Genomic DNA, 22320 nt, shown 5'->3' on the forward strand with positions numbered 1-22320 from the left:
TGCTTGTCCTGTTAGACCTCAGTGCTGCTTTTGATACTGTTGACCATAAAATTTTATTACAGAGATTAGAGCATCCCATAGGTATTAAAGGCACTGCGCTGCGGTGGTTTGAATCATATCTAATAGATTACAATTTGTTCATGTAATGGGGAGTCTTCTTCACAGACTAAGGTTAATTATGGAGTTCCACAAAGTTCTGAGCTAGGACCAATTTTATTCACTTTATAGATGCTTCCCTTAGGCAGTATTAGAAAGCATTGCTTAAATTTTCATTGTTACACAGATGATACCCAGCTTTATCTATCCATGAAGCAAGAGGACACACACCAATTAGTTAAACGGCAGGATTGTCTTACAGACATAAAAACATGGATGACCTCTAATTTCCTGCTTTTAAACTCAGATAAAACTGAAGTTATTGTACTTGGCCCCACAAATCTTAGAAACATGGTGTCTAACCAGATCCTTACTCTGGATGGCATTACCCTGACCTCTAGTATACTGTGAGAAATCTTGGAGTCATTTTTGATCAGGATATGTCCTTCAATGCGCATATTAAGCAAATATGTAGGACTGCTTTTTTACATTTGCGCAATATCTCTACAATTAGAAAGGTCTTGTCTCAGAGTGATGCTGAAAAACTAATTCATGCATTTATTTCCTCTAGGCTGGACTATTGTAATTCATTATTATCAGGTTGTCCTAAAAGTTCCCTGAAAAGCCTTCAGTTAATTCAAAATGCTGCAGCTAGAGTACTGACGGGGACTAGAAGGAGAGAGCATATTTCACCATATTGGCCTCTCTTCATTGGCTTCCTGTTAATTCTAGAATAGAATTTAAAATTCTTCTTCTTACTTATAAGGTTTGAATAATCAGGTCCCATCTTATCTTAGGGACCTCTTAGTACCATATCACCCCAATAGAGCGCTTCACTCTCAGACTGCAGGCTTACTTGTAGTTCCTAGGGTTTTTAAGAGTAGAATGGGAGGCAGAGCCTTCAGCTTTCAGGCTCCTCTCCTGTGGAACCAGCTCCCAATTCGGATCAGGGAGACAGACACCCTCTCTACTTTTAAGATTAAGCTTAAAACTTTCCTTTTTGCTAAAGCTTATAGTTAGGGCTGGATCAGGTGACCCTGAACCATCCCTTAGTTATGCTGCTATAGACTTAGACTGCTGGGGAGTTCCCATGATGCACTGAGTGTTTCTTTCTCTTTTTGCTCTGTATGCACCACTCTGCATTTAATCATTGGTGATTGATCTCTGCTGTCTTCCACTGCATGTCTTTTTCCTGGTTCTCTCCCTCAGCCCCAACCAGTCCCAGCAGAAGACTGCCCCTCCCTGAGCCTGGTTCTGCTGGAGGTTTCTTCCTGTTAAAAGGGAGTTTTCCTTCCCACTGTCGCCAAGTGCTTGTTCACAGGGGTCGTTTTGACCGTTGGGGTTTTTTCCGTAATTATTGTATGGCTTTGCCTTACAATATAAAGCGCCTTGGGGAAACTGTTGTTGTGATTTGGCGCTATATAAATAAAATTGATTTGATTTGATTTGACATGTCATAGAATCCAATGGATGTCGACATTGCTCGACTTTTACTTTGGAGACCAAACATTCAACACAGTCAAAATTATTCCATTTAGTAATCCTATTAGTTCAACCAATTTGCACCACTTTTTTTTTTTTTTTTTTTACCAAATTGAAGCAGCCTTAACTTTGTCCCCTGTACAAACTGAAATTGACCTTTGACACCATTCTTGCCATTTTTACTCCATAACTCCTGAACATTTAGTCATAGATAATCCAAACTATACCTTTTTGGAATGTTTATACATGTTTAAATATAGTGAATTACATTTATGTTGACTTCTATTTCATTGTAGACAGTATGAAGATGTTTCATGTTTTGTGTAGTTATCTTCATTTAATTTGTTAATATGCATCCATTTCTGCATTTAAGGCCTTCAACACATTCCAGAAAAAGTTGAGACAGAGGAAAGCTAGGGCTAATATGAGGTAAAAAAATAAATAATAATGGTGTTATTTCAAACACGTGATTGTAATCACCATTTGGTACAAAAGCAGTATCCAGAAAAGTCTTCGAGGAGCAAATATGTGGAAAGGATCTCCAGTTTGTCAAACAAATGCATCGCAAATCATTTAAACAGGTAAAAACAATGTTCCTCAAAGAAGATTGGAAGGAATTTGCATATTTCTTCCTCTACAGTACATAATATCTTGAAATGATTCAAGGTATCTGGAAGAATTTGGCAACGGTGCAACTATTAGCTGAACACACCCATGATCTGATCTCTCAGATAGCACTGCATCAAGAACAGTGATTCATCAATAGCTGATATAACCACATGGGCAAGGAATTACTTTGGTAAACCATGGTTTAGCACTACAAACAGAGTTACATCCACAATGCCACTTAAATATTTACTGTGCTGTTCTGGTAGCTTCACAGGGCTTGCACAGTAACAACCAGCCCATCCCCTTTATTATCTGTTGTTTTAATTTGGTGGGCTACAGGATTACTGGACTCTTTGAGGACGATCCATCCATCTATTTATTATGCTCGCTTGCTCCAGTTAAGGGTCACGGGGGGCTGGAACCTATCCCAGCAGTCATAAGGCGTGAGGCGGGGTTCACCCTGGACAGGATGCCAGTCTATCACAGGGCTTTGATGTGATGATAAACATTTTTCATTTCACATTTATATTTTTCACATTTTTAATCAGATATTTGGAACATAAACCACTTCAACTTCAGATGTCTCTTTTAATTTCAGAAAAAAAGGACGGTCATCTTACTATAGATACAACCAAGGTAGTATTAGTTGAAGTAAAGTGGGCTCAGACAGTCTGTTGTGAAATATTGTCTGATTGTTACCTTTGTATTACTGTACATTTTTCCAGTAGCTTCTTGTCTCTGAACAGTCAGAGCATGTACTGTGCTTTTTTTTTTTCTTTTTTTTTTTTACATTCCTTGTGCAATAAATTCTTATTAGGTACAGCGTGTACAAAAGTGCAACATTTCAGCGGGACAGCTTGGAATAATGGAGCAGTTGGTGGGTTGTTTGACTGCCATTGGAGTGTTTGTCAGGTTGACTCAGCTGTGTAAATCTGACACTCAGTCACTGCGATGACTCGATAGTTTAATGACTGAAAAGTAACAGGACTGGATGTGTTGTATGAGCTGTGGGGAAAAAGAGGAATTAACATTATGTTATCATCTAACATGATATCTTGGGAGTGTGTAACTGTAATCACCATCAAACTTTATTTCAGACACATGGTCCATAGTAACACAGAGGAACATACAAAAACACAATAAAAGACCAATTTCATCCATGGCCATGTAAGCTGAGGCGCCAGTGTTCCACAGTCTAGAAAAGAACCTGATTGAGCTCTGTGCAGGGCTGGTCAGGGTGTGAATGATGCTGTTTACACAATCTGAGTCTGCACATGCATCTGTACATGAGGTTTCTGAGCACAGCAGCACAGGTTGGGACATTGACATTTACAAACATCTGACTGGCACTACTCCATTGCGGCACCTTAAGCAGCATTCTCATGCTGTCATTGTATGCAACCTGAAATTTGTGCATACTACTTTGTTTGTAATGCCGCCACAGGTGGGCAGTATACATTGAAGTGCAATATGCTTTAAAAAGTGCAGTTTTAACAGGTACAGAGCACATAGAGAACTTACGAACAAGCATAGCTTGTACATATTGAATACAACGCTGCCTGTGAATGTCTCTCATCATCAGACAGGTCAGCGGTTATGTAATGTCCCAAGTATTTCACTTCATCACACACTTGGAGGATGCTGCCCGACAGAGAGAAGGAGGAAAACACAATTTAGATTCCTCTCTACTTCTGACAATCATGATGTTGCTCTTTTTTGCATTGTATTTAATATCAAAGTTTATACCGTACTGAGAGCAAACCTTTAACAGCTGCTGCAACCCAGCGCTACACGGACAGAAAATTACAAGGTCATCGGCGTACATTAGGTAGTTTATGGTTGTATGGCCAACCCCACAGCCAGTCCTAGATTGATTCAGCAGATTAGACAGATCGTCCATATACACATTAAAAAGGTAAGGCGAGAGAATGCTGCCTTGTCTTACCCATTCCTCACATGAAAGGGAGAAGATACATAGTTTCCCCATTTCACACAGACTGGTGAGCATACCAATGCACTAAAATTCTCAATAAATATTTCGGAATTCCTCTATTGTACAGTTGATGAAACAATTTTTCATGATTTACATGGTCAAACGCTTTTGAGGCATCAGTAAAACACATAGAAATTGTGGTATTGTGCCGATTATAAGAGCTCTAAGATCTCCTTGAGAGCAAAAATGCACATATCAGTGCCAAGTTTTGGCTTAAAACCAAATTGATTGTCAGATGTCACCGTGAACTTCTCAATTCTGTTAAGTATAGCCCTCTCTTAGTTAGAGCTATAGGCCGATAGTTGTCTTTGCTATTTATTTTGCCAACCTTATCCTTTACAATAGGCACTAAAAACACAGACAGTATAGAATTGGGTAAAATACCATGAATTAAAAACCCAGTGAAACAAATGGCTAACAAGGGAAAGCGTTTCCTGCTTGCAAATTTTAAATGCTCAGCAGATATTTTATCCGCACCACATGTCTTATTATTACTCAGATTCATAACAATATCACTAACTTCTTGTGTAGAAATGACCATTTCTTCGTGTTTGTCTAGCCAGGCCCCTGTAGTCGATGTGGACCAAGGTAGCTTAGCCGCCATTAGTTCCCCTCCGGCAGATCCCGAGCACCCGGGAAAGCAGGCCGACTGGGTGACTGTGAGGAGGAAGCGTAGTTCTAAACAGAACCCCGTGTACACCGCCAACCCGTTCACATTTCTAACCGTTTTACCCACTCGGCGACGCACCCGCCGAGGAACAAACTCTGGTTATTGGCGACTCTGTTTTGAGAAATGTGAAGTTAGCGACACCAGCAACCATAGTCAATTGTCTTCCGGGGGCTAGAGCAGGCGACATTGAAGGAAATTTGAAACTGCTGGCTAAGGCTAAGCGTAAATTTGGTAAGATTGTAATTCACGTCGGCAGTAATGACACCTGGTTATGCCAATCGGAGGTCACTAAATTAACATTGAATCGGTGTGTAAACTTTGCAAAAACAATGTCGGACTCTGTAGTTTTCTCTGGGCCCCTCCCCAATCGGACCGGGAGTGACATGTTTAGCCGCATGTTCTCCTGAATTGCTGGCTGTCTGAGTGGTGTCCAAAAAATGAGGTGGGCTTCATAGATAATTGGCAAAGCTTCTGGGGAAAACCTGGTCTTGTTAGGAGAGACGGCATCCATCTCACTTTGGATGGAGCAGCTCTCATCTCTAGAAATCTGGCCAATTTTCTTAAATCCTCCAAACCGTGACTATCTAGGGTTGGGACCAGGAAGCAGAGTTGTAGTCTTACACACCTCTCTGCAGCTTCTCTCCCCCTGCCATCCCCTCATTACCCCATCCCCGTAGAGACTGTGCCTGCTGCCAGACCACCAATAACCAGCAAAAATCTATTTAAGCATAAAAATTCAAAAAGAAAAAATAATATAGCACCTTCAACTGCACCACCGACTAAAACAGTTAAATGTGGTTATTAAACATTAGATCTCTCTCTTCTAAGTCCCTGTTAGTAAATGATATAATAATTGATCAACATATTGATTTATTCTGCCTTACAGAAACCTGGTTACAGCAGGATGAATATGTTAGTTTAAATGAGTCAACACCCCCGAGTCACACTAACTGCCAGAACGCTCATAGCACGGGCCGAGGCGGAGGATTAGCAGCAATCTTCCATTCCAGCTTATTAATTAATCAAAAACCCAGACAGAGCTTTAATTCATTTGAAAGCTTGACTCTTAGTCTTGTCCATCCAAATTGGAAGTCCCAAAAAACAGTTTTATTTGTTGTTATCTATCGTCCACTGTGAGTTTCTCTGTGAATTTTCGGACCTTTTGTCTGACTTAGTGCTTAGCTCAGATAAGATAATGGGCGATTATAACATCCACACAGATGCTGAGAATGACAGCCTCAACACTGCATTTAGCTATTGTTAGACTCGATTGGCTTTGCTCAAAATGTAATGAGTCCACCCACCACTTTAATCGTACCTTAGATCTTGTTCTGACTTATGGTATGGAAATTGAAGACTTAACAGTATTCCCTGAAAAGCCCCTTCTGTCTGATCATTTCTTAATAACATTTACATTTACTTTAATGGACTACGCAGCAGTGGGGAATAAGTTTCATTACAGTAGAAGTCTTTCGGAAAGCGCTGTAACTAGGTTTAAGGATATGATTCCTTCTTTATGTTCTCCAATGCCATATGCAACACAGGGCAGAGTAGCTACCTAAACGCTGTGAGTGAGATAGATTATCTCGTCAATAGTTTTATATTCTCTTTGAGGACAACTTTGGATGCTGTAGCTCCTCTGAAAAAGAGAGCCTTAAATCAGAAGTGCCTGACTCCATGGTATAACTCACAAACTCGCAGCTTAAAGCAGATAACCCAAAGTTGAAATGGCGTCTCACTAATTTAGAAGCTCTTCACTTAGCCTGGAAAAAAGAGTCTGTTGCTCTATAAAAAGCCCTCCATAAAGCTAGGACATCTTACTACTCATCACTAATTGAAGAAAATAAGAAAATCCCAGGTTTTTTCAGCACTGTAGCCAGGCAATTTGGATCAGGGAGACAGACACCCTCTCTACTTTTAAGATTAGGCTTAAAACTTTCCTTTTTGCTCAAGCTTATAGTTAGGGCTGGATCAGGTGACCCTGAACCATCCCTTAGTCTGCTATAGACTTAGACTGCTGGGGGGTTCCCATGATGCACTGAGTGATTCTTTCTATTTTTGCTCTGTATGCACCACTCTGCATTTAATCATTAGTGATTGATCTCTGCTCCCCTCCACAGCATGTCTTTTTCCTGGTTCTCTCCCTCAGCCCCAACCAGTCCCAGCAGAAGACTGACCCTCCCTGAGCCTAGTTCTGCTGGAGGTTTCTTCCTGTTAAAAGGGAGTTTTTCCTTCCCACTGTCGCCAAGTGCTTGCTCACAGGGGGTTGTTTTGACCGTTGGGGTTTTTTTCCGTAATTATGTATGGCTTTGCCTTACAATATAAGCGCCTTGGGGCAACTGTTTGTTGTGATTTGGCGCTATATAATAAAATTGATTTGATTTGATATATTGTTCATCACAAATGAATTACTTTTAATACAGTTAAACAGTTCATAATAATGATTCCGCCATAACTGAATAATTTCATCAGGTCCATTTGCACAATCTATATTAGTTGGCAAGGATGTTTTTAAATGTTCATTGTTTTTATTCTTTCCAGAATTCGGTAGGACTATTCTGCTGTAGTTTCCTTGCAAGGGATTCTGATTTCAAAGTGTTTTCATTCCTCTTAATAAAGCGTAAGGTGTATTTAAAATGAGCATTTGCCCATTTCTTATAATCAAACACAGGACCATGTCTAGGTTTGCCTGATTCAACCCACAGTTTAAAAGCCCTTGTAGCTTAAGCATGAAGCTCTTCTGCATACTCATTCCACCCTGGGTTGGCTTTGAACTTTTTAGTTTTATACAAGGACCTACTAGAGATAAGAAGAGAATCTATAGTTTTCTCATACAGTAAGCACAGTTCTGCGTCATGTTGTGCATTTTTACAATTTGTCAGAACAAACCACTGTGCTTTTTGGCAACTCAATATTACTTAGCCATAAGTCAGACTAGATGTGATATAAGTTTAAATCCTGCGCATTCAGCTTGTCCCAGTATATTTTTCCTTCTTGTGTCTCATTATTCATGGGCAAAAGGGTGGGTAAGGAAAAAGGGACATGATCAGATGTACCAAGTTCATAATTTATCCTCATGGCTTCTAAAGAGTCATGTGCATCCTCAGAGCAGATACAATGGTCTAACCATGATGTTGTGTGCCACGTTTCACTAATGTAAGTGTAGCTTTCCACAGGCAAAAGCATTTCACTGGAGAGAATTAAGTCATTGTTGGAGCAGAACTGCTTTAAGTGATTAACAAATAAGGATCTACAGTCTCTCACATCAGCATTCATATCACCCAAGATATAAACACAAGTAGATGGATTGTCTTGGATAAATGACACAATACAGACTAACCTATTAAGGTATTCATCCTCATTATGGGGGCTTTCATAAGGTGTATATATATTCAGTATAATTAACTTTTTATTTCCACAGCTGAACTCAATTCCTATGGTCCAGTCAACATCCAGTCTCATCACTTTAATCAGCTGGTCCAATCTCTTATGCCACAACACTGCAACACTTCCAGAGATTCTGCCCCACACTAACTTGGTGCTACAGTCAGTGGTAGATTCACCTGCTCCATAGAAATCTGCGTGCAGCGAGTTAAGTCTTTCTAAGTCCTGCTTTGCCAAAAAAGTCTCCTGGACGCACAGTACATCACACGTATCCACCACAAGACGGCGTGATTTGTCAGCCTCAGTGTGTCCCACGCGCAATCTGCGCACATTGTAGACACAATATTAATGTTCATTATTTGGAGGCGATTTTTCCCGTGCCAGGGCGTGGCTGCTCTCCTGAAACGCCAGGTGCAATCACAGGTACGGGCGCTGCAACTCCGCCTCACTTCCTGATCCAAGTGCCACGCTCTCAGTATTTGCTCTGGGTTTGCGTGGCTCAACGTAACGGCGGACATAGGTCCCCACTGGCCAAAATTGTGGGTCGTAAAGTTCAGACACTTCATTACACTCTGCCGTGACCTGAAATGAACTAAATCGATTGCGACTGGAGTCAATCTTCCGCCACGTAACATGCTTCCCCAGTTTCCCAGACAGATAAGAGGATAGGCTGTCAGCATGGCAAACACACTCACCAGTTTGGTTCTAATCAGTGGGATGTCGTCCTTGGCTCCTGTACCGATTATACCAATGTTTCTGCGCTGCTCCTTCTTAGGGCGCACGTCCACTCTCAAACCATTACGCAGCGCCACTGCGATTGAAGGCCTCGTGCGCTTTCAGGGCGCTTTCTTCACCACAGTGCTCCATGCTTGTGACGCCGGCAGTGCGTCCTCACTCTCCCCCGGTGGCTCAGGTGCAGGAGCCGGTGTTTCCGCCTACGCAGACGCTGCCGCTCCACCCAACCACTCCGGCAAACCGCAGATGCTCTCGACAGCCGCCAACCGGCAATCCATAGCCACTGTGGCTATGGATTCACACTGGCTTGAGTCTCCATAGCCGCTCTCAGACTTGAGATCCCTGCTCAGCTGCTCCACTCAGCTGAGCAGAGTTGAAGCATCCATGCTGCTGAATCCGACAGGTGGTAGCTCATCCAAGTAGTGTGGAGAAACCTGGGGATGTCCTCTCCACATTCATTAAGCACCTTTAAGCAGTCTTTGATGTTATTTGCATCCTTTTGGGGGCCTTTGTGCCTGATGCAGCGCACTGAAGTCGTGCACATTTCAAACAGCAGACGTTTGGACTCTTCAATCCACTCAGATGAAAAATTGCTTGAAACTAGCAATATAATTTCATTGTGTCAGGGTTCTCATTTTGATTACAATAAATTTAGAAGTTCATCCTCTATGATCACTCTCCCATCTGCAGTTTTGTACACAAAAATCTCAGATTTTGCTTGAGGGCCACCAGCTCCTCCAGCATGCACTGCTGCCCCTGCCGCCATCTTTGCCACCCTTTCATCATCATAATCTCAGCTTTCTGCAACCTTTACAGTTTTTACATGCTTTTGTTTACATCTCCCCTTTCTTATTTTTGTTCACCGATGAGTAGAGGTGGTCGATATCGGGAATTTTGGTATTGATCCGATACCAAGTAAATACAGGCCCAGTTTCGCTGATATCGATACCGATACAGATACTTTTTCATATTTAAGCTTCATAGATCCAAAAGACCTAGGATAGAATTTCGCCAAACATTGTACATGACAACAAAATACTTCATTATCACAATCAACATTTTTGTTTAAAAAATATCACTCAACACAGCTTAAAACAAATCTCCTGAGGTAGAGGGCTGACTCGAGGAGAGTGCTGAGTGTGCAGGCCAGGCTCAGCCTACCTGCATGGCTGTTGGCTGGTGCCACTGAGCTGGCGCAACAACAAAAGACTAGAGGGGGGAGGGTACGCTGCTCCGTGTTGTGTGACACAGCGCAGTGCTGCTCTTACAGAGAGTAGACTTTGATGAATCTGCGTGCGCAGCAGTCAGTGCGTGCGGAAGAGAAAAAAGCTTGAGTATCGACCTTTTACACGAGGATCGTTCGATATCAATACCAGCGTTGGTATCGATATTAGGATCAATCCTCTCACCTCTACTGATGAGCACTGAGGAACGAACGATAAACATTGAACAGTGAATCAACCTGAAAATTTTTTGTTCGCTTGCGGAAATCTCCATAACAAGCACTGAATTGATAGGCAAGTGTATGGAGATAACGCAAGCAGTGTCACAAACGTGTTTTGATTGGCACACAAGTTGGCACAAAGAGGGGCGTGAAGAGGTGAAGATGACTCCGGGATTGGCAGGCCTTCAACGAGCAGGATTGAGTTCAACGGTGAGCGAGTGAGGCAGGTTGTGCGTGGCAATTGTCAGGTTGACTGTTCGAATGATCACAAGTTGACTCGACATGAAAAGGACCATGTTTGGAAGATTATCACCAAAGATTTAGGAGCGCGAGCCGCAGTGCAGATGTGTCAGGACATCAATCGAGCGTCTTCAAACTGAACCAGACCTTGCTTAGAAGAGTCACTGATGATGAGCCATAGATTTTTGAGTACAACCCGGAAACCAAGCCCCAGAGCTGTCAGTGGACGACTCGACTTCACAGAGGTAAAAGAAAGCAAGACAGTCAGTCAAAAGTGAAAAGTCATGTTGATCACATTCTTCAACGGGAGAGGCATCATCACAGTGAGTTCTTGCCACAGGATCAGACGATCAATCAGCGAGTCTACAGAGAGATCCTGTGGCTTTTGCTTCGCTCAGTGTGCGAGAAGAGACGAGAGTAGATGGAAGTTGTTCTATGCATTTTGATCCATCTACTGGATGACCACAGTGTGAATAGCACCCTGCCCAAATATCACTTGTGTGTTGGTTTTTACATATCATAAATCAACCAATCAGTGATCAGACGAGGCTCGTTTTGCTCATATGCCTTTTACCATATGTGTGTGTGTGTGTGTGTGTGTGTGTGTGTGTGTTAATGTTCAAACTTCAGAATAGTGCATTATTTTAAAATTAAAAGATATGCGTTATATTTTCACTTTTTAAAATTATACAGTTGACATTAATGTAGTTAAACTATCTGGATTAATTTGGTTTATAAATCAAAACCATAAGTCAAACCTGCTTTCCTTTTCAGGACTTCTGCCTCACGCCTGGACCACTGTATGCTGTGAATGTAAATGACTCTTCCTTACAGCAGTGGGCAGGGCACACAAAGACAGAAGCGCTGACGTGTTGATTGTATTGAGTTTGTGATCATCTTGGATTCTAATCAGAAGCGTTGGCAGTTCTCAAAACTGGCTTGTCAGTAGCTGAGAGTGTACCGGAGACAATACTGAAACTGAGTGGTTAGCTGTACCTTCTGCTAAATTTTATAGTAATAGTTTACTAGTTTAATAGTTATAGTATATAATTTATTTTATGGTTTATCGGTTTTAGCATTATAAAGTTAACTTTTCAATTAATGGATTAGTGGTTATCAAAGCTAACTTTTTGGTTTCTGTGCCCACCACTGACAGGGGTCAGCTGAAAAGTTTTGCTTTCTACATGACTATTTCAGTAATGAGCAAGATGCTCACATGAGTCACATACATATGTATCGGTTGTGGAATGTTCTCTGTCAGACCGTGGCATTACTTTTCCATGTCACCTTCCCTTTAAACATAATTCTGCACCAGTTTTGTGTCTCATCAGTGAAGACATCAGGTGTCTTCTTTCATCATCAGTGACACACAGCTGCTTGTACCTCTGCAGTGCAACATGTGCCTTCGGGTTTTCTTTGAGCTTGGAAAAAGTTGGCAGGCACGCGATCCAGATTGTACGGTGGCTGTGGTGAGGTATGATCTACTGCCGTGTGTCCCGTTTGCCGACTCCTGCGTGGACAAGCGTTGTCATGTTGAAATGCATGTCTTACAGCATCAACCCACATCTAGTGTGTGAGCAGCTTTTGCAAAGTGTCCACATATCGGTCAGAGTTGACCGTGGTGCTGTGTTTCAAAAATTCTATGAGGTCTATGCCATCACACCCCCTCTTGATGCTGTGTATCTGTGGCTGTTATGGGGCGCCCCCTGCAGGACCTGGTCATGCAGACTTGCGTGGCTGATTTTCACAATTCAAACTAGGGGTGTGAATCTTTCCGTATCTCACGATTTGATTTGATTCGGCTTCATGAGGCTGGGATTTGATTCACAATCGATTTTTGATTCTCAATCAATTCATAACATACAGCTGCTAATTCAGGATTCTAGTCAAGTGTGGTGCATTGCACTAATCATAGCAGAGAAGCTTGAATCTTCGACTGGACTGGGTTGCTTGACGCGAGGATGTTTCGCTTCAATTGCAGAAGCGATTTGATCAGAAGTCAGACTACCAGAGCAAGAATTTTAGCTGAGGAAGTTTCTGCGATTTGAAGCGAAACGTCCTCACATCAAGCAACCCAGTCCAGTCGAAGATTCAAGCTTCTCTACTATGGAAACCACCTGGACAACTGAGAGCCTTCACAGAAACATTGCACTAATCACTTATCTTGATTCATTTGTCTGCATCATAAATAAATCTGAATGCTTTATTTTCCATGACGCTGTGGGGGTGCAGGGGCCTCATGTACAAAGAGTTGCGCTGACTTTCTACGAAAGAATGAAAATGTTTCCTGTTCACAGAAAAAAATTCATCATGTGATGGCACCTTTATAGCAAAATATGTTCAGTTAACAGCTCCGATTACATTGGGAAACTGGCTCTCGCTGCAAAATGCACTGTAATGTTGGAATGTACCTGGATGACATTCAGATGATTGCGTTCCACACAGCTGGTGGCGCGGCACAAGGTTGACTGGCACACGCATGACCAATCAGCCAGCTCACCCTGGAATGCCCCTTATGCCAGGAAGACCAGTGTGGTCAGCACCTGTGTGGGCACAGACAACCCTTATTGCGCTCTGAGACGGCCATGGTTCTGTGCGCAATTCCAGTAACAGTAGCCTTGGTAATCGAAATCGGTTTGTGAGCCAATTAACGTCATTTGCAAGTAAATTCTCACGTTCCCTGTGTACACGCTCACGTCAATCAATCAATTAATCAATCAACTTTTTTCTTATATAGCGCCAAATCACAACAAACAGTTGCCCCAAGGCGCTCCATATGTAAGGCAAGGCCATACAATAATTATGAAAAACCCCAACGGTCAAACGACCCCCTATGAGCAAGCACTTGGCCACAGTGGGAAGGAAAAACTCCCTCTTAACAGGAAGAAACCTCCAGCAGAACCAGGCTCAGGGAGGGGCAGTCTTCTGCTGAGACTGGTTGGGGCTGAGGGAAAGAACCAGGAAAAAGACATGCCGAGAAGGGGGGCAGAGATCGATCACTAATGATTAAATGCAGAGTGATGCATACGGAGCAAAAAGAGAAAGAAACAGGCATCATGGGAACCCCCCCACAGTCTACGTCTAAAGAAACATAACCAAGGGATGGTCCAGGGTCACCCGATCCAGCCCTAACTATAAGCCTTAGCGAAAAGGAAAGTTTTAAGCCTAATCTTAAAAGTAGAGAGGGTATCTGTCTCCCTGATCTGAATTGGGAGCTGGTTCCACAGGAGAGGAGCCTGAAAGCTGAAGGCTCTGCCTCCCATTCTACTCTTACAAACCCTAGGAACTACAAGTAAGCCCGCAGTCTGAGAGCGAAGCGCTCTAATGGGGTAATATGGTACTACGAGGTCCCTAAGATAAGATGGGACCTGATTATTCAAAACCTTATAAGTAAGAAGAAGAATTTTAAATTCTATTCTAGAATTAACAGGAAGCCAATGAAGAGAGGCCAACACGGGTGAGATATGCTCTCTCCTGCTAGTCCCCGTCAGTACTCTAGCTGCAGCATTCTGAACCAACTGAAGGCTTTTTAGGGAACTTTTAGGACAACCTGATAATAATGAATTACAATAGTCCAGCCTAGAGGAAATAAATGCATGAATTAGTTTTTCAGCATCACTCTGAGACAAGACCTTTCTGATTTTAGAGATATTGCGTAAATGCAAAAAGGCAGTCCTACATATTTGTTTAATATGCGCTTTGAATGACATATCCTGATCAAAATGACTCCAAGATTTCTCACAGTATTACTAGAGATCAGGGAAATGCCATCCAGAGTAACGATCTGGTTAGACACCATGCTTCTAAGATTTGTGGGGCCAAGTCGGGTTGAACCATTTGCAAGGTGCTTTAACAACGCTAACACAGCCACTGTTAGTGCCATTTTACACATCACTTTGCGCGTACTTTTATATCCATCCCTATAATCGCAAAATATTCATCAGTGTTTCTCTGATGTGCACATCACTCTGATGACTTCATGTTTTCACACTATTAACAATTCCCTGCATCACCTTTACATGTCCGCAGTGGAACAATAGCTGTAGAAACGTGCATACGCCAGCCTGGATTTTTGCATGACACACTGCACATTTCCACGCTCACGTCACTTTTGATACATTTGCACGTGGACGTGGAGACAGGCGTAGCTAGGTTTCTGTGCATACGCACGCATTGTACATGAGCCCCCAGGTCTTTTGAAATGAATCAGATTTCAGTTGTTTTTTGGAGGGGTTTCTTTTGTACATTTGGAATTGGCTGGAAGTTGGTTAAAGTGATGCAGTGTGCACGGGGTGGTTGCTCAGCTTGTTTTTTGGAGGGGTTTCTTTTGTACATTTGGAATTGGCTGGAAGTTGGTTAAAGTGATGCAGTGTGCACGGGGTGGTTGCTCAGCTTCTTTCAATTCTCATGATGTGCTAAATGTGCTCGAGCATTTGTTGTTGCCAAAATGCTTGATCTTCATTGTGCACAGCTTGCACAAAGAGTTGGTCAGATCAGATCAAGCTCCTTCTTAACAAGGACATTGTAGAATCTGAAGTGCGCCCAAACACTTGTTTTAATGTTGGCAGAGCGGGTTGGACTTCTTGAATTGGCTGCTACTCCATGCTAATGACAAGCCGAGCTAATTGACTAATTTAGCGCAAACAGAGTATGGAAACGGAGAGGGATTCACAAGAGCAACTCCACATTTGAATCAGGCGTAAGTGAGGTGAAACTGACTGAAACTGAAATATTTTTTTAAAAATAAATTTTTCAAAGTTTTGAATTAATTTGAAATCATTAAAGGCCCAGTCACACAGCACTAACAAAGGGCAATGAAGCTCACATGAAACAAGAAATCTGGACTTTCGTTGGCATTGTTTAACCTTTGCACAGCTTTGTTCCTGCAGTGGTCGCTTCGTCACGATTTTTAAACTGTCTGAAAATTTGAACAAATGTCGCCGAAAACCTCAATTCTTCCATATTTCGTTTTGCTGTCATTCTTTATGGTTTCTTAAGGTTTGCTTAGTTTTTGTAACGATAGCATTTAGTTTGACTTTGTTCGACTGACTGCATGTTTTCACACAGTACAGAAGCTGGTTTGTGAGCGCTGCTTTGGAGGAGAGATGCAGCTTCTCTGCGGGCTTTGCTGGTGTGTGGTGTGGGGCCTCACTGCTTGTGATGTGGCAAGTACAGCTGCTGTCATGTAGTGGTGCTGGCCGGCAAGGAAGAATTTGTCGGCCTCGTCCGTCAGCGCACGGCAGTCCATAATCGTGGTGTGCTGCGTCCGGCCGGTGTCCTCTCAGTTCCAGCATCCTTTGCAGGAGCACGATCAGCCTTGTTGTTGTAGAGCTGCTGAGGGCCGTCACGACATAATAATATTTCATGTTGTCTGCGGTGATCTCTTGAGCAAACCAGGTAGCAGTTTACAGAAGCGTGACTTTGAGCATCGTGTGGAAAAAGTTCCACCAGCAGCAGACATTCGCGTGTGAACACCTTTGATCGGTGATCAGAAACACCAGGTTTCTCGCTCGCCCCCTCCCCCCTCTCCCTCTGTGTCTCTTTCTCTTTCTCCCCCCCCCCCCCCCCTCCCCCCTCCCCCTGTGTCTCTCTCTTTCTCTCTCTCTCTCTCCTCCCTCTCTCCCCCTCCCTCTGTGTTTCTCTCTTTCTCTCCTCCCCCTCTCTCTCTCCCTCTGTCTCGCTCTCGATGCTGAAACAAGAGACAGGAAGTTTTAAGTTTGCTTGTGATTTTAAACATTAAAAGCAAACATATGAAGCTGCAAGCAAATCTATAAATGCAAAGACGTGAAAAACGCTGAGTATGCACGTATTTTGGGTGTACAGACCTCTATTAGAGTTTTGGTATTTGAGAGATTTGAGAAATATTTGCCATGTTTGGAGTCTGTATTATTTTTGTGGAGTATTTAGCATGTGTGGTTAGTGTGTTAGTGTAAAAATGAGGCGTCTTATGAATGTTGAACAAGCGCTTCAGTTTTTTAAATTTTTTTAATTGTAGCAAGATGAAGCGCGCAGCGTCTCATCAGAGTCTGAACTAGACAGTGAAAATTCTGTTAATGGAGATGATCCCTCCTTTGTTCTGGACGAGCAACCAGAGCAGGTGGATCCACCAACGTACGCACAGATCTCCACAGTGGGTCGGATCACGCGCTTCTCTTTGCAGCTTCTCCAGGACTCAGGCGCTACAGATCTCCCTCCCAGCGCCAAGTCATGGGACGCAGAGCAGGATGCAGACACACTGGTCCAGCAGTGGCTCCAGGCACGTTTTGTTTAAAGGATCGAGATCAACATTAGCTTAGGTGTTGTTGTTCTTTCGTTCCTTTTGCGTTCTTGATTCACAGGCTGTTCGGTGACGGGAAATGTCAAAAGCTCATTCGTCCATCTTTTCTCGATGATTTGTGAGTTTTTTCCTTTTTTCCCTTCGTTCAGGAATCGTCGTATACTGTGTGACCAATTGTGACATGAATCGATCTTTATTTAATTTTTTCCACACCCCTACTCATTGTCGACTTCCTGACTACTGACATCTACACAGGCATCTTCGTAGACAACGCTCATTCGCTGATGACCCCTCCACCGTGAGGAATTCAGTCACAGCATATGTATTTTTCTTTTTTATTTAATCATTCACCTTCACGTGGTGGTGAATGTAATCCAGTGTTGCAGACTGAACAGTCCGCCCCTAAAAATTGGTCCGCCCTGCCTCCACTACGCATGTGTCATTTTGGAGCTCAGCAGCTCCTCTGAGGCGGAGCCTCTTCACCAGAAGCGATCAAATGGATTAATGGAATTATTAACCTTCAGATGATGAGGTAAAACCTCTGAAATCATTTGAAAGTCAGTTTTAAGCAGAAACAACGCCGTTTTAAACAGAAACAAGGCGATACTCACTGACGCTTTGAAATGATGATGCGCCGTGAACATATCAGCTCGGTGCGCTGATGGTTTCCTCCGTCTTTTATGATGAAATAATGCTGAATTTATGTGGAAATGATTGTTGTACAAAAGCTTCAGATATCTGTTGCTGAGATAGATGATGACTGGAGTGCAGTTTTAAGCAGAAACGAGGTGATAATCCGTGAACTGCGGCTAATGATGCATGTGCAGTGAAGGCAGGGCAGACCGATTTTTAGGGGGGACCGTTCGGTCAGCAACACTGGCTCAGTGGTCTTGTCTTAGAGTGTAAAGGAAAAGAGAGATGTTTCAGAACTTTAAAATGAGTACTTATAGGCTGACGTTTTTATAACAGGAGGAGAAATACTATATGGAGTGAAAGTATATTTAATTATAAACTCTAGATATGTAGAATAAAAGCCAGTTTGGCACAATGTGACCTCTTTAACACTGTGGTCCCATTGACAGAACCATTTTATTGGATTTGTCTATTAAAATGGGAGCTTGTTGTGGCTATTGTGTTGTCAATGTGAAACTTCATATTCAAATGACACATTACAACTTTAATGTTAAAGTATTTAATAAAATCACTAACTACTTGATTATACCCAATAAATACATATTATCAGAATACTTTACTTCCTCATCAAAAAGATTAACAGGATGATTTTCAAATCAACTACATGCTGAAAAGCCATTGTAGGGATTGGAAGATTGTAGCATGCTGGTCTGTTACTGTCCTGTAGGAGGCAGTGGTGAACTCACCACTGCCTCCTACAGGACAGTGACAGAAAGCACTGCTACCATCAAACACAACACGGCCACTTTTACTCTGAATTTCTTTTACTTTTTTCTTCAAAAGCATTTTCTTTTCACGTTGTTATTTTCGTAGTGCAGACGTAATGATGTCTGAAAAGCCCAATTTATCCCTGCAGTTAAATGTTTTTACAGTAATAGTTAGTTTCCTCTGTCTTGTTTTTGGATACAGGTGTATACTAACTGCAGGTGTATACCCGGCAGCCAGAGCCACGCCCACCCAGCTTCCTGTCCAAACAACTGCCCTCATTTTCTCCTCCCCGTCATGCTCCTCATCTCTCTGGCTGCACTGATCGCCAGCCTGACACACAACCCCCTGTACATGATGGTGCTCAGGTGGGAAATAAATCTGCCTCAGAGTCTGATGTATTCAATATTAACAGTAGTGAGCTGATGGAGATTGTATGATTGAGAAAGATAATTGGGGGGGTGGTGGAGGTTATTCAGTCATCGTTGCCCTAGGCAAGATTTTTAATGCTCCCCCTAATCCATCTACACACACACACACGCATGTATACAAATGCAACATAGACTCTGCCACGTGGAGGTGCCAGAGCCCTGGCGGATTTGAGGGGGTTAATGATTTGCGTAAAGAGTAAAATTATAAACACAGACAACATGAACTGTAACACAAACCAGCTCGGCACCGTGACCCAACAAAAACACAGCCGTCCCGGCGCGAAAACATCAGAGAGACTGCATCTCTGTAGCTCTGAACGAGACACACATTGATGTGCACCACACACACTTCAGCGCATTGTCAAACACACAATACAGAACACACTGACCACAAATGACAACCCATGAATTATGTCCATAATGTCTGTTGAATTATGGCCGCCACATATGTCCCCCCAGAATTCAGCATGAACGAAAATAGCAAATGTCATCGACGGGGTGTGTGAATAACCCGGCCGCAACGACTCCTCCGCACAGGAGCATCAGACGCACTGTGATGTAAGGAAACTCTAGGCTTCCCCTGGGGGAGCCTGTGTTGAGTAGGAGGGCACCCTCATGGAGGAGGACGGACAAGCTCCGTGGGTCTGTCCAGATCCAAGTGGGCTGGCTTGAGGTGGTCCACCGAAATGTGCTCAGCTTTACCGCCTGTGTTGACCACATTCATCATATTATTTTTACTGTACCTCTGTCTTGGTCCCGTTTTTCCTCCCCTGGGCACCAGACAGTTTAGGACGTTTTTTGAGAAGGGCTCATCGTCACACACTTTGTGGCGGTGGGGGGGAACAAGGGAACTATTATCATTACTATTCAGTGGGCTTTGCTATGCAGTTAAGTCAATAAATTAAATAGTATTAACTAGTCATTAAGTAGTATTAACTAGTTTTAGTATAAGAATGGAGAAAATTTATATTTTCCCCCCTCATTTGCCGCTCTGCCCAGTATGGACAATTGCTTATACTGCATATATGCTGGGCTGGGCCCATCCTTGCCTATATGTTAACAACAAAAACAAAAATTCTGGATATTGCTCAACTTTGGAAAAGTCTTAGCATGGACCCTATACAACCCCAATTCCAATGAAGTTGGGACATTGTGTAAAATGTAAATAAAAACAGAATATGATTTGCAAATCCTCTTTAACCTATATTAAAGTGAATATATCACAAAGACAAGATATTTAATGTTCAAACTGATAAACTTTATAGTTTTTGTGCAAATATTTGAGTGGATTTTGAGTTTTTAATCATTTATCAAAGACTTGGATACAATAGTTGTCTGCTTTCCACTTTCTAACAACTGCTGGAATCAAAAATTGAACGGCTCTCTCGAGCCATAAAATAAAACATGCAGTCAGATTTCAACTGACCTTGAGTGCCTTAAGGCCCCGTGTCCATATAGCCTTTCTTTCTGGTGGAAAAGTGCCTAGAAGTGCATCATCCTACCATTTCAGTGGAGTGGAATTAAAAAAAAAAAAAAGCCTGTATGTGGGATTTGTTTCTATGACAACAATAAACAACTGACTAGTTTATAATGTATGGCAATTAAAAAGTACTCACCTTCAGCAGGTACACAGTGTCTGTCCAGTCAGCTTTTACAAATGAGCTTTTTGTCTCTATTGTGATACATTTTGAGTGATAAAGCAACTGACTGCACACAACCTCTCCTCCTGTTTGCCTGACAAGATGCTGCAGTGACATCACAGTGGTTTTCTAAAAAGGTTGACTGATTCTCAACATAAAAGCAATTGGAAGAGCTGCCAAAATAGCCCCTATTGTGAAAAAGTACACCAGTTGTGGCATGTTTTTTTTCCTGGAAGCGGTTAGATGCAGCCTTGTATGCACTGTTCTAGAACAAGTGGGGAAAAAAAAACATGATGTGGACAGACACGGGGCTTAAAAGTGCAAAGCTACAGTGTGCCACACTGATCCAGTATGTGACATTACCTTATGCAAAGTTGCTCACGATAAACTGAGTCTCTCTCTCTTTTTTTAATGCATGTGTTGTCCTTGTCCTGATGTTCCTCCTTGTCCATTTCAGGACTGTTCCATATGAAGAGAAATCTTTTGCTATAGGAATCCAGTTCTTGCTTCTGAGAGTCCTGGGTAAGTGAAGACATGAGTACTGCACATGAATAACTGCTTACTCTCATAACATACACTCTGATTATGTAGCACTCAGCACTCTAAATTCATCATTCTGACGTTGCAGTCTTAGCATATTTCACAGTTCAATGCTATGAGAAAGCCAGAGGGTGCAATTAAACTTAGACTGTGATATTCAAATCTTTTGAGACATTTCATGTGGATTTCATTGACGTAAATATTGGACAGCAGATCTTTTTTTAGCCTTAAACTGTGTCTGTGTCTCAGCCTGGCTGCCAGCCCCTGCTGTTTTTGGAATGGCCATTGACACATCATGTATCTGGTGGAGGCATGTCTGTGGGAAAAAGTTTAGCTGTGGTTACTATGACAACAACATCCTGAGAAACCGGTGAGGAATCATGTTGAACACATACCCACAGATCCACTCGTCTGAATGCTGACAGCTGTCTCGGCTGACACTGCTGCTGCTGTCAACCCCTGCAGGTACTTGGGCCTACAGGTAGGCTACAAGGTCATGGGTGTCATTCTACTGGTAATGCTGGGGTGGAAGGTGCAGCGGATCCAGGAGTACAGTCTGGAGAAGAAGCCAGAAGATCCACTGTGACCCTGCAGGCTCCACAGAGTCCATGTCAAAAGCATATTAAAATTTATTGTGGTCTTCAATATCATCAGAACTGAGTCAGCAGCCAAAGTCGTCATCACCATGAGCCACTTATCTACTCGGTGCTTTACGGAGACAGAATATCCTGTAAAATTTTTAAATGGGAGTAGATGCCTTTCAAAACATGCCCTCAAGGCTTTGCTTCATTGACCGTCAGTGAAACTGACAGGAGTCTGACTGGGCTGATGCCTTTGGTTATTGTTGTTCCCAAAATATAGAACTGCATCACTTCAGGTTTGTAGTTTTAATGGGAACAGCTCCTCTAATTATGTACAGTCAGGTCCATAAGTATTTGGACAGAAGCACACTTTTTACGATTTTCTTTTTTATCTTGGGACACCAAAACAGAGGAATTGAAATGAAACAGTCAAGATGTGCTTGTAGTGTAGGCCTTCAGCTTTAATTCAGGGACTTTAACAAAAACATCACATTAACTATTACGGCCATTTGTGTTCACAGTCCCTCCATTTTCAGATCCCATAACTAATGTTACAAACTAGTGAGTCCCTTCGGCTGCTCCCTTGTTTTCACTTGGGGTCACCACAGCAAATTCAAGGGGATCTGCACGTTGATTTGGCACAGGTTTACGCTGGATCCCCTTCCTGGTGCAACTCCACATTACATGGAGAAATGTGACAGGGGTGGGGTTTAAACCGGAAACCTTCCACACTGAAACCAAGAGCACAAACCACATGCCCCCCCCCCCCCCCCCCCAGTAATTTTACAGACTAGTTGTTG

At 42.6% G+C, this 22320-nt stretch overlaps 1 protein-coding gene across 1 annotated transcript in view; it reads left to right on the plus strand.

The window, feature by feature from the left end:
• Nucleotides 1-21535, plus strand: part of slco2a1 (solute carrier organic anion transporter family, member 2A1) — a 71077-nt gene extending 49542 nt beyond the window's left edge. Inside the window, 4 exon segments of the mRNA XM_034179235.1 lie at nt 18533-18696; nt 20857-20921; nt 21189-21309; nt 21405-21535. Coding sequence (XP_034035126.1) covers nt 18533-18696; nt 20857-20921; nt 21189-21309; nt 21405-21525 — 471 coding nt within the window. The 3' untranslated portion in view covers nt 21526-21535.
• Nucleotides 21536-22320: the final 785 nt, after the last annotated feature.

Source organism: Thalassophryne amazonica, chromosome 10 (genome assembly GCF_902500255.1).
Source record: "Thalassophryne amazonica chromosome 10, fThaAma1.1, whole genome shotgun sequence".
In the NCBI taxonomy this organism is placed as follows: Eukaryota; Metazoa; Chordata; class Actinopteri; order Batrachoidiformes; family Batrachoididae; genus Thalassophryne; species Thalassophryne amazonica.